At 54.0% G+C, this 12,723-nt stretch overlaps 1 protein-coding gene across 2 annotated transcripts in view; it reads right to left on the bottom strand.

Annotated features, from left to right (window-relative positions):
* The window catches only part of SERPINH1 (serpin family H member 1), a 9,319-nt gene extending 836 nt beyond the window's left edge, over positions 1 to 8,483 (bottom strand). Inside the window, exons 1-5 of one of the 2 annotated variants that reach the window (XM_019649452.1) lie at positions 8,333 to 8,483; positions 6,816 to 6,859; positions 3,666 to 4,333; positions 2,409 to 2,507; positions 2,069 to 2,301 (exon numbers count right to left, since the gene is read on the bottom strand). In XM_019649452.1, the coding sequence (XP_019504997.1) occupies positions 2,069 to 2,301; positions 2,409 to 2,507; positions 3,666 to 4,290 (957 nt within the window). In that variant the 5' untranslated portion in view covers positions 4,291 to 4,333; positions 6,816 to 6,859; positions 8,333 to 8,483. The remainder of the gene's footprint in view (positions 1 to 2,068; positions 2,302 to 2,408; positions 2,508 to 3,665; positions 4,334 to 6,815; positions 6,860 to 8,332) is intronic. The other variant, XM_019649451.1, reaches the window with a different exon arrangement.
* Positions 8,484 to 12,723: the final 4,240 nt, after the last annotated feature.

Here is a 12,723-nt window from a genome sequence, read left to right as displayed (position 1 = left end):
ACAGCCAGCATTAGCACCACCTGGGGGCTTATATGAAACACACATTTGCTGACCCCAGCCCAAAACCACTGAATCAGAATCTGTGTGTGTGTGGGGGGGCAGAACCTTTTTAACAAACTCGCCAGGTAATTCCTGGCGCACTCGAATTTGAGAAAGACTAAACTAAGGACAGCTATGACCACATTACACTGTGGCTTAAAACCTTTCCATAGTGCTATGATGTCTGGGATTTGCTTCAAAATAATGTGATGGGGAAGGAATGGGTGTGTACGCGTGGATGAATCCTTATTGGTCATGAGTGGATGGGTGATGGTTGAAGATGGGTGATGGATACATTGTACTAATCCATTTTTACATATTTCCATATTAAAACCTTAAAACACACATCCACAAGCATACATGTACATACAACCCTTATCCATGGCTCTGTACAGCCCTCAGAAGCCAAGTACAAGCTCTTTCACATGTGATCTGTGCTTACATTGTAGCCTCACCCCTTAAGCATGCACCACCCTGTTCTCCATCTGACAGCCTCACTGAACAACTGGCATCCTCAAAGGCATCTTGATGGCCACCGTCTCTCCCTGTGGCACTCTTTAGACACCATGTTGTCCAGGAAGCCTTCCCTATCCCACAAGACTAGAGCAGTGCCTCTCTGGGCCTCAGGACTCCTGGCCTCCCTCTGCCTATCAGTATTTGGTCCTGTCTGTCTTTCCCATGTGGATCAGACCTCCCCCAGGGCAGGGCCCATGTCCAGGGCTCTCCTTGGCTCTTGTTGTGGAAGAGGCAACAGTAAAGGACTATGGATTGAGTGGACAACAGCTTCTGGGGTCCAGGCTTCTGAAAGACAGTCCACCTCCCAGCCTCACCAAACAGGCCCTAGACCTGGGGGCCTGAGAGTTGGGGGTCCTGAGACAGGCATTCTAGACCCAGCTACTCTAATCCCTATGATCTTGTGCAAGTCACCCACTTTGAATTTCCCAACTCAATCTACCCTATAGACTGGTGGGTAGTGTGCACACCCAGGGTTCCAGGAAGACACTGGAGAAAGAAGGGGAGGAGGGATTCATATAATAGCCACTGCAAAAGAAGAGGTTGGAGAAGAGCAGGGACAGGCCCAGGAGGAAGACAGTGATGACTCCTCCCCAGAAATCATAGTGCTATCTACAGTACAGACCATCCAAGCTCCACTAGTCTTTGGTTTGGAGCCTAAGCCTCATTTCACCTCAAGCTTTCTCTCTCCACAGTTTCTCAACAGCAAGTCTGAATAATTCAGTAGGTGAAAGGCCTGCCAAGGAACCATATCTGACACCCAAGACAGGAATAAGATGAAAGTTTCCCTTTGGAATATATTTTAAAAATCTCTCTCTCCGGATTGACAAAAAGGCCACCCTGGGCTTTCACCTTGAGGACTAATTGCAGCTCCACCACTTACTAGTCAGGGTGACCTTAGCAAGTCACAGCTTCTCTCCGAGTTGCTGCCCACCACCCAGGGTGGTCACGAGAGGAAAATCATGTTGAGTGGTTAGGTTGTTTCCAGCCATCCCAAGGGACCCGTAGCTGAAAGTCATGATTGGCCTTATTATTGCATGGAGCACGATCTTCCAGATCCTCCAGCTTGCAGTCCGTAACGGGGGGCACTTCACAGACTCTCAGAGGCAGCACAGCACAGGATTAAGGGCATAGCTTGGTGCCAGATGTCTGAGTTACTACTGGCTGCGTGACTTTGGATAATTTATTTAACCTTTCGGAGCCTCAGTTTCCTCATCTATAAGATAAGGTTGACAGTCCTACCTAATGAACTTGTTTTGAGGATTGAGTTTAATACATATAAAGTGCTTAGAAGAGTGCCTGGCATACAGCAAGTCCTCAATTATATTTAGCTACTGATGTTATCATCTTCCCATGGGCAGAGCCCATGCCTCCTTCCGCTGCTACCCCCACAGCTGAGCCCAGTACTGCCTAGACACCTAGAGGGGCTCAGGGCAGACCTGCTGAGCTGGTGAATGGGTACCCAAGTACCCCCCTTCTTCAAGCCTGGAGGCCCCCACGTTGGGCCGCCCCTCACCTGCAGGTCGTGGGTCACCTCCACCACACCCTTGGGCAGGGAGATGGCGACAGCCTTCTTCTGCAACTTCCCCATCCAGGTCTTCAGTTGCTCTTTGGTCAGCATCTTTTCAAGGCGCTCAAGGGGCTCCACGTGGTGGGGCATGAGGATGATGAGGCTGGAGAGCTTGTGGGCCAGGGGCATCTCCACGATTTGCAGCTTCTCTTTCTCATCGTCGTAGTAGTTGTAGAGGCCTGAGAGAAGAGCAGAGAGGGCACTGGGCAGGCTGTGGGGCTAAGGTGGGCCAGGCCCCAAGCACCCTCAGACCCCCACCTCGGCCCCCCACTCTACAAGGCACTACCTGTCCTGTGCATCATCGTGACACCCACGGTATAGGAACGGGTCACCATGAAGCCTCGGTTGTCCACCATCTTGTGGTGGAATCTCTCATCCCAGTGTGCTGTAGTGGGAAATAGAATACAAGGTCAGAAATAGATGCCCCTTCCCTCGAGACACAGCCCTCCCCAACCGCATATCTGGATTTATCCCTGCCACAGGCCTTTGTTCTAGTTTTTGGGCTTCAGTTGCAGCCCACCTCCCCCCGAGAACCCAGACCACAGAGTACATGTTTCCTGCTTTGGGGAGTGGGGGTCTTTGCCCAGGACATGAAACGTGAAGACTGGCTCTCTACAGTCAGGGCCTGGCTGTGTCTACATGGCAAAGAATTCCTTCAGGAGGACCCTTGGGTCAGCCACCACCATGTCCACCCTCTGCCCTGGCACCTGTCAGTCATTTGGGCAACATATGCTAAGCTACATTTCCCACCCCACCTGCTAACTGATGGGTCTGTGCCCTAGGCAGGGAGTGCCTCAAGACCACCCTTAAGTTTTATCTGCAAGTCCCATCTCTGTGGCCAGAAAAATGACCCAAAAACTATGCTTATGTGACAGTGGCCTGAGCCCTGCCCTACGCCACAACCTGACCTGTGTTCAAATCCAGCCTCAGCTGCCTACTGGCTGTGAGACCTTTCACTACTTGGTCCCCTCACTTGTAAAATGGGGGTTACCTCATTCTCACAACACACCATGAGGGGAACAGTGTTATCCATACGGGTACTCAAAAATATGCACTAACCCCAATTCAACACAGAAGCACCTGGGGCTGCGTCCTGGCTCTACTACCTCCTAGCCGAGCTTCAGTTTCCTTACCTGTGAAATGGAGGTAACATCACCTGTCCCCAGGGTGGCTTTAAGGATTAGGCATGATCACAGGTGTGGGGCCTTCCTCCAGCTTACTACTGAGGCAGAAGTGATTACTGAATTTTACTGATTCCAAGACAAGCTACAGCACTTTGTGGTGATAAAACACAGTAGGAGCACAGCCTTTGGAGTTCCTCTGCTGGTCTTGAGTCTCCCCTTCCTTTTAGACACAGCGCTACACCTCTCTGAACTTAGTATCTTACATTTAGAAGGGTTTAATAACAGCACCTGCCTCCAAGGATTCAATGACAAGCAGCCAGGTGCTGGGCACAGGGATAAAGATTTCACTTGCCAGAGGCTCTGGGAACATGAGGCCCCACCCGGCCCCACCGCACACAGCGCTGCCCCTCCGGACTCACGCTTGAAGAACATGGCGTTGACCAGCAGGGCACCATCCGTGCGCTCCACCTCTTTGGTGACCTCAGGCAGCTTGCCATCGGTGGTCTGGGCAGCCCACTCGTTGATGGACTGCAGGGCGCTGCGCTTGTCGCGGAAGTTGATCTTGGAGTGCTCGCAGTTGTAGTGCTGCTTGCTGCTGCGCACGAAGTCGTCCGCAAAGCTCACCGAGCTGGGTCCGTACAGGCGGCTGCCCAGCTTCCAGGTCACATTGCGCGCAGTGCTGTTGCTGAGGGAGCGTAGCAGCTCGCCCAGGCCCGCGTGCACCTCCTCATCACGCAGCTGCTCCGCACTCAGTACTGCCTTGGCCTGTGATGCTGTAGCTGCCTTGCCGCCCAGTGACACTAACCCCAGCGACGAGGCCACCACCACGGGCGACAACAGGATGTTCTCCACCGCCTGATCCTTGGCCATGGCCTGGTAGAGGCTGAAGGCCAGGCCAGCGCTGCGCTCAGCCAGTGTGGCTGCCTTGGGGCTCAGCTTCTCTGCGGTTCCAGGGGCTGCTGCGGCCGCCGCGGGCTTCTTCACCTCGGCGGCCAGGGCCATGACCAGGAGGCAGAAGGCACTGGTAAGCAGGAGGCAGCGCATGGCTGGGAGGTGGATTGCGTGTACCACGGAGGACCTGGGAGGGCTGCAGAAAGAGCGAGGTCCTGAAGTCCTACCTAGGTGGTCCTCCCCAACAACCATCCCCCACCTTCTGGCTGCCCACCAAGTCCCTTGAAGATGGGAGCAAGAGAGACCAGAATTCTGGGGAGCCCAGACCTAACTTAGGGATGCCCACATTGGAGGGGTCTCAGTCTGCCTATCTTGCAGAGAGGCCTGCTTTGACCTCCCATCCAAAGCAGGGTTCCTGGGTTTCACCTCCACCCTAGTGTTTTCTTGCACTGAACTTAAACACTTAGACCCACGTGTTTATTTTGTATTATTTCCATCCGTAGTCTGTGACGTCTGGGAGGACAGGAAACTTAGCCAGTCTGGCTTCCTTCTATATCCCCAGTGCCTAGCATACAATAAGCCTCCGCTGTTCCTAAAGGAACAGAAACCAGGGTCACTTGGCCATCCCTGGGGTCCCCAGTATGTAGAAAGGTTAATTCTGATCTCATACAAACCTAGGGCCCTTTTCCAGTGGAAAAATGTGGCAGATGGGCTGAGGGTGGGCGTGAAGCCCAGGAGGCTGTGCAGAGGATGTAGGCCTGCTCCTCCCCCCATGCCTTTCATTCTGCCCTGGACGTTAATGAGTCATCATTGGTTGGTTCACTCATTAAATGAGAGCCCAGATACTCCACTCTGCTGCCCCGAGGGTGACCTTGAGCGTGTGTGTGCACACACATGTGTGTGTCCACCCCTTTCTGAGCTTCATTCTCTATTTTCCAAATGGCAAGGGTCTTAGTCTCTATGCCCAAGGCCTCTATCTTGGCAGGGAATTGCCCCCATCTGCCCACAGCCCCTGGAGTGGATAGGAAATCCCCAGGACAAAAGCTGGGATGGGTGGAGTAGTAGGTTTCCTGAGAGGAAGGACACTGGGGGAGGGGTTAAGTCACAGCTCAGTGGAGCAGTGACACCCCCTCCCCTTTCCCAGAAGCTGGCCAGATGTATGTTCAGCCTCCCAGGAAGCTGGGGATAGCCACTGCCACACACATCATCTGCTTTGTGACTTTAGGGTTGCCCACAGGTCCCATCCCTAAACCACACAGCAGTAGCAGTGGCCCTTTAGGACAAGCCTCATTCCTCCCTCTGGGGCGTCCAATCAGGACAGTCTCTTCTCATGGGGCATTTCCAGATTCCCCCTCCTTCAGGTCATTTCCCCCTCTACTTCATGCAACAGGACAGAAGAGGAGATGGCAGGGCAAGGGGAAGGGTTAGAAGGAACACTGGTAGAGGCTGGGGTCCCACTTCTCTGGCAGATGCCATCTTGTGGTCCTCCTCAAGGAAGAATGAAAATTCAGAATCGGGGTGGAAGACCCTCAGGACCTGGGCCTGCCTGTGGGAGCACTGGGTTTCTGCGAAGGCTCCACTGCTGCAGTGGTCCTGTGAACCCCCTCCCCTGGCCCCTTCCCTAGGCTGCCCCGTCCTTGAAGATGCAGGGCAAAGAAGAAGCAAAGGGTACATGGGGAAAGAGGTGGGGAGAGGAGGGAAGGCCGCTGAGATCCACAACTGCCTAGGAGAAGGTACAAGAGAAACGTGTGCCCTGGTGTACAGATTGCAGGGGTAAGAGAGAAGCTCACTCTCAAGTACAGCTTCGAGAGGAGATCGGTCAGGGCCCGGCCACCTCCCCTCCAGCCCTAACTCCTTCCCCACCAGGCCGAGTGTCTCAAAGGCAGTGACTACAGAATTGTTGTACAAACAAGCACCCTTAATAGAGTAGAATGAGGCCCTATGAATTATGCCAACACAACAGGCACACTGTCACCCTCTTCAAAGGCCACCTCTAATCCAGAGAGCTAACGCCACAGCTCAGACCCCTGCAGAGGCCACCAGCATCCCCCTTAAGAGAAAGTCAAGAAGCACAGCTCACAGCCCTGCCACGTGGCAGACACCATCTCGACAGCCCCCACCCCAGTCAACAGGAACCTCAAAGGGCTGGGAGGGGCTTTTCAAGAAAGCTCCAAATGACTAGTTTGGAATTCCTCAGGCAGCCACACAGCTGCGCTCCTGCTCCAGCTCCTGCTCCAGCTACGTGGCAGGCTGGAAACTAAATGATCTCCACCCACCAGAGAGGGGCTTCCAGCCTGGGAAGCAGGAGGCCTGGGTTCAGGTCCCAGAGGGTACCATGGAATCTCCCTTGCCTTAGCCCCCAGTCCACACATGGCTCTCTGCAGAGAGATACGCGGCTGTGGGGAAGGGCTGCCCTGTTAACCCAGCAACAAGAACGGAGGGAGGCAAGTCACTGCAAGCAAGCCAGCCTCCCACAGCCCAGCCCATGTTGCCACAGAGAAATCCCAGCCCTTAGGCTAAGGTTAGACGATTTACAGTCGCACAAAGAAAAATACAGGATCAGATGCTCACAGAGAGCCAGACTGAGTTGAGACCGGATTCTGGGTTTTTATAAGAAAAAACAGCCGCCTCAGGGGTCACCAGAGAGGGTCTCAAACACTTGAGCGGGTCTAAAGTACCTTGAAACTGCCTCAGGGGGAGGTCAATGCCTGCCTTTTTCATTCTGAAAGAAAACAGAAGAGTGAGGAGGATCCGACAGGGCAGAGCCTGGGTGGTGGTGAAGAAAGGCCTGGAGGGCCCAGCCCCCAAAAGGGACCCCATCTACACTGCCCCTGGCACAGAGAGGTGTAAGCAGTCCCAGATCTACAGGGACCTTGGGTCCACCCCACTGTACAGTGGGAGAAACTGAGGCCAGAGAGGGGCAGGGAAGCACCCCAGGCCCACAGGGATCAGTGGGGGTCAGGCCTCCTTCCTCCCAGAAGCCCCTGCTGAGGGCTGGATGTGGTGTCCTGTTACACAGCCAGTAAAAAGCATTTCTGCTGGGAATCCTGGTGACCCGGAGACAGGAGGAGCCTGGGAGGCCTCAGGGAGGGGGGATGGGCAGATGAACCATCAGAGGACAGAAGGGTGTGGTCCTAGTCAGAGACTTCCAGGGAACCAACGCCCCCTAATTTTCCTGGGCCTCCCTCCATCCGGGCCCTGCAGCCCAGAGGGACCAGCCGGAAACCCAGGGAAGAGGAGGGGCCAGGCCTTGTGGCCGTGCTGGAGGTGGTTTCATTCTTCTTCCTCCAGCGTGTCAGGAATGTCTCTAAGCTGGGGGCAGGGAACCCCAGTCTCTGGAAGTAGCCTTAACCCTGCAGTTCCTTCAAGAACCAAGTAGCAGTAGGCAGAATTAGAGTGGGCGACTCAACCTTCTAGTCAGCTCTCCCTCCCACCTTCACTGGAAGGGTGCAGACCTTGCTGCCTCCTCACCCCTTTTGAAGGGGATGTCAGGGAGACTGGTGCCGGTCAAGTCCTTCCTCTAGTTGCCATCTACACATGCAGGCTGCTGATTAGAAATGAAGCCACCGTTGGTGACTCCTCCCAAACCATGGGGACCCCAAGAGCCAAGACTCCCTCCACCCCAGGAAAAGACTAGTTCACCTCCTTTCCTACCACCCTGCCTTCAGGAGGTTCACAGGCCTCTGCAAGATAGTAAGGAGGCTGGCCCACCAATCCCTGTAGTCCCCTGGGCCTCAACCCCAGAACTGGAGGCACCTGACCTGCAGAGCAGGCCTGGCCGACCAGTGCTTACTAGAAGGGGCCCCAGACCTATCTCCTCCTTGTCCCTGCAGAGAGTCGAGTCTTAGCATCCTGGCTCCTGCCCCACTGTTTCCCCTCTGCCATCACACCCCGCCCGAAATTTTGGGGGAAGCCTGCACTTTTTCAGGATCTTCCAAGTGCTGGACTCCACAATCGGCTCTGGTCTCTGCCCTAACCCTCAAGCTAGGTCCGCCACAGCCATCTAGCCCCGAATTCTCGATCCGAACCCTTCAGCTGCTCCCAAAGTGCCACGGGCTCTAGTTGGCGGGATCTAGGTTGACCTCCAATCCTTCCCGAGGGCCGCCCGCCCGCCCCTTTCTCCCTTAAGGAACCCCCAAGGCTCCCGCCGCTCCCCAGGCCGGCCCCACTGACCCCCAGCTGCCCTACCCCTCACCTGGGCCGGGCCGGGCTGGCGCCGGAATGGGACTCTCGCACTCTCGCCACCGACTGATTCCACTCCCCGCCGTACCCCTCTCCCCTGATCTATATATGGCGTCCCCTCCTCCCGCCCGTCCCGAGAAACTTCTGGAAAGTTGGAATAGCTTCCGGAGGGCGCCCCGGCTCCTCCAAAAAAAAATCCCAAAGACCTCCCCCAAACCGCCCGGCCTCCCGCCCCCTCCCTCGGCTTGCGCTCTCCCAGCCGCTGGGTCCTACTGCCCCATCGTCGGATAGGGCGCGGGGGAGCCGCCGCCGTGGGTGGGGGGAGTGCTGGGGGTTGGGCGGGGGAAGCATCCGGACCCTCACGACCTGCAAAGAACGCGCGTCCTCCGACCCAGCGGAGATTCAGGATCCTGTGGTCCTGGAGGTGGGGGAGGGGGAGTTGGGACTGCTGAGCTGGAGGGCACGCGCGGCTCTAGGGCCCAGCTCCCCGGAAAGCAGCACCCTCCGACCCCCGGGCTCTCCGCACACACCAGCTAGGCCCTGATCGCACATTCCTTCCAGTATCTCTTTCCCTGCAGGGGCTCTGCCCGGATGGATCCACTATTTTAGAGCTGAAACTTAATGGGGTCCCTCTACGCACCCCCTCCTCAGTCAGGGCCCTCTCTCCATTGCCTTAGGGGAAGTGGTCAGAGGTTGGGAAGCAGAGCCTGTTTCCATCCGCAGTTTGTCCTGAACACCTTGGCTGGAGCTCAACCTCAGTAACCGCCCTGAAGGGGAGTGGGGTTGGACCACACTCAGAACTTGACCCCTCACCCGGTAAAGCCTTGGAACGCTTTAGAGGCAGAGACACCTGGGAAACATCAGGTGGTCTGGCTGAGCCTGGAGGGATGGACAGGAAAGAAACCCTGGCTGTCCACTAAGTAATATGCTGCGTGACACTAAGCAGGTTACTTAAGTTTTCTGGGCCTCTGTTCCTTTGTGTAATGTGGTGCTAAGTCATTCCTTGCTTCCTTTCCTGTCTGTCTCTGTCCTTCTCTCTCCTTGATCATCCCTGCCCCACTGCCAGTCTGGGTCCCCTCCCTCACTATCAGCTACTCCCATCCCACCCTCCCACAACTGATAGTCCCTTGATCTCTGAGCTAAGCTGGGGTATTCATATCTGTTCTAGGAACCGAAGACACAGCTGAACACAGGGCAAAGTCCCTTGAGGATTACGTTCTGAGTTGGGTATGTAAATGTTAGTAGGGAACTCAGGAAGGCAGAAGATTATTTGGGACACCCCTCTCCCATCTTCTTTAGCAATGAAATGATGGATAACAGATGGGCACAGTATGGAGAGGAAAGCACAGGGTAAAGAGACACTTCATTCACTCATTCAGTCAATCAACAAACTGTGCATAGCGTTGTCTTTCTCCCAGGTATATTTGTATCTCAGGGAGCAAATGACGCCCAGCAATGGGCTGATGAATCATCTGGACCCCTGGCGGCGGGGATGGGGGAGAGCCCTTTCTGGCCACCCCAGCCTAGTGGTGGTGACTAACTACTCAGTCTGGATTAGTCTGATTGCAAGGACTGTGGGAAATCTGAGATCCCATGAGCTTCTGACTCTTCGAATCAGGGTCAAAGATTTGATTACTTGAATCCTAAAGTGATCATCATAGAATATGACATCTTACTCGAAGCCCCGTGGAAATTTTGAATCCACCTAAGGAATCTTAGAAAGTCAAAGGATCTTACAATAAAAGTATTAAGGACTCAGGGCTGCAAGGCATCTCAGAGGTCGAGGATTTCTGTCTGTAGCCCCAGGCAAAAGTCCTCTCTAGTATCCCAAAAAGGCCAGCACACAGGCACCTCCAAGGACGGGGAGATCACTCCCTAGGTGGCAGCCCAGGAGTCTTTCTTAGGACAGGTCAGATCATTAACACAATCTTCCCGCATTAGGGTATATCTCTCTTTTTGGGGTGGCTGTCCTGGTTGTCACATGCTTTCTTCCTACCTCAACTGTGTATGGCTTTTAAGGATAGGTCCTGACTATCCAAGGAAATCACATAGGTCCCAGGCCAGACCCCAGCCTCTACCTCACCCCTGACTTCTGAGCCCCAGGCTGGCCCTTAGATGGTATTTGGCCAGTGAGCTAAGGGTCCATAAAAGCTGGTGGAATGAAGGAGAGGTTCGTCTTGGTTTCCAGCAGGTCCACATGTCAAAATCCCAGAGATTTCCTTTCTTCCACACTTTTCCATCTCTGAATCCTCACCAACACTTTAGGGAAAAGCTGAGTACTGTGACTCAGTTACTGCCCCAAGGGAAAAGGGCAAACTGAGGCTCCCGCTGTTAGATAAACCCAGAATCCTAGAAGGTCAGAGTGGAAAGGACCAATGCCCTCTATTTTCATAGGGAAGTTAAGGCCTAGGGCTGGGTCTGAAGACCCTCTGCCAGCCTCACCAGACGCCTACTGTGTTCAGACTGGGTCGGAAGCCTCCTCCGCTGCATTATTTCTGTGTTATCACCCTGTATTGTCACTGAATGTCACTGTAAACTTCGGAAGGGCAGGACTTTCTCCTTCTCACCCTGAGTCCCCATTACCCACCACAGGGCATGCCCAGAAGAGGCACTTGGTAAGTGTGGCCAATGATGCTTCACTCACCAGTGATGGGAGGTGGCTACCTAAATCTGCTAGGCTCCAAGCACAGCCTCCCTAAAGAAAGAAAGAAGGGCAAGGCTCCTTTAAATTTCCAAGATCAGCAAAAATATGTCAAGAGCCTTTGCCACATTATTCTTAACTCTAAGCCCAGCCCAGGCTCTGCTGGCTGCAGCCATTCCCCCACACTCCCAGGCTGCACTTTCTGGAAAAACCACTCTTATTGGAGGGGGAAGAGGGTCTGAAATGCAGAGCAACTCCAGCATTTCATGTCTGGATTCCTCCAGTGCCTTCAGCTCCGTGCAGGAACTGTTCCTGCCTTTCTCCCACCTCCCACAGGGGCTCAGACAGAAATTCTCTAGGTCCCAAGAAGCGTGGGCAGCAGGAAATAGAAAAATCATCAAGGTCAATTGTATCTACACTGTACAGAAAGAAAGACTGAGGTCCAGAGAGGGACAGGAATTTTCCCAAGGTCACACAGCAAGTCAAAAGTGGAGCTGGGCCCTCCCCCACACCCTGGACCCTCAGCCTTCCCCTTCCCCCAATCTTCTAACTGATCCAACCAGGTAGGCAGGTCCAGTTCTGCCAGGTATTGCAGAAATAGCTTTCTTTGGTATCAGTGGCTAGAATCATGCAGACCTTACCCTATAGTATCCTAGAGCAAGAACTAACATGTGATTTAAGTGCCCAGCATATTCATATTATCACATTGAATACTTTCAGGATAAGTAAAAACGTCCTCATTTCAAACATGAGGAAACTGAGGCTCAGGGAGACTACAGGTGTTTAAGGGCATACAGCAAGCTGCAGTCAGAACTGGAATTTCAGCTAGGGCTGTTTGTCCCTGGGAAGGTAGGAGAGGGGAGAAGAGGTGAGAGACATTTATGGGGCACTTCTCTGTAGCCAGGCCCTGTGCTGGGTACCCTAAACAGTGTCTCATTTTTAATTATAGTATATTAATTGGAAGAAAGTGTAATCCCTTTCTCCTTTTGATATGTGATAGAACTGGAGCCCAGAAAGGCTCCAATAACCAGGCCATGGTGGGTCCCCTCCTTCAGAGACCCAGGGCTGCCTGCCACAGGCGGTTCTTCTTTGAGATACTGCCCAGAAGCCAAGAATGTGCTCTCAGCCCAAAGCATGAGTCAGGGAAATACAATTTCTGCAATCTCTGACTCTCTCTCTCTCTCTCTCTCTCTTCCTCCGCCCCCCCCCCCCAACCCTGAGTGTGGGGCCTTCCAACCAAAAGGGCTCTTCTGCAAGCTGCCACGTTGGAGAGTGGGAGGCCCCAGGCCGGGGTGGGGGTGGGCAGGCACATGATTCCTCCCAGCTCCTCCTGGAGCAGGCCCCACCCCCACTCCTCTGGAATCCTGGTGCTGAGAGCTGTCACACAGTGCCTTCACCCACATGCCTGACACAACACCCAAGAGACACACGCCCACGGACACATGATGCTGCAGGCACACGTATCCGCCCACCCATGGCAGCTCCTTCATGCAATCCACATACACTAACGTCTATGTAACTCTGTAGCAACACAAATACACCACACGTGACACACATGCTGAATATGTACCTGGACACAGGCCCAGATTCGAGGTGACAGGGAAAGAGCATAGCCTGGAAGGTTGGGGATTCCACTCTCATCTCATCATCCCTTATTAGCTGTGAAGCCTTGGGGAAGTCACTTCCCCTCTCTGGGCTTCAGTTTTCATTTGTAAAATGAGAGGATGTGACTTCTTGCCACCCCACACCCTGCCAGTTGACAT

This window comes from Hipposideros armiger, unplaced genomic scaffold (assembly GCF_001890085.2).
Source record: "Hipposideros armiger isolate ML-2016 unplaced genomic scaffold, ASM189008v1 scaffold_132, whole genome shotgun sequence".
In the NCBI taxonomy this organism is placed as follows: domain Eukaryota; kingdom Metazoa; phylum Chordata; class Mammalia; order Chiroptera; family Hipposideridae; genus Hipposideros; species Hipposideros armiger.
This window is presented reverse-complemented; position numbering and strand designations above follow the sequence as displayed.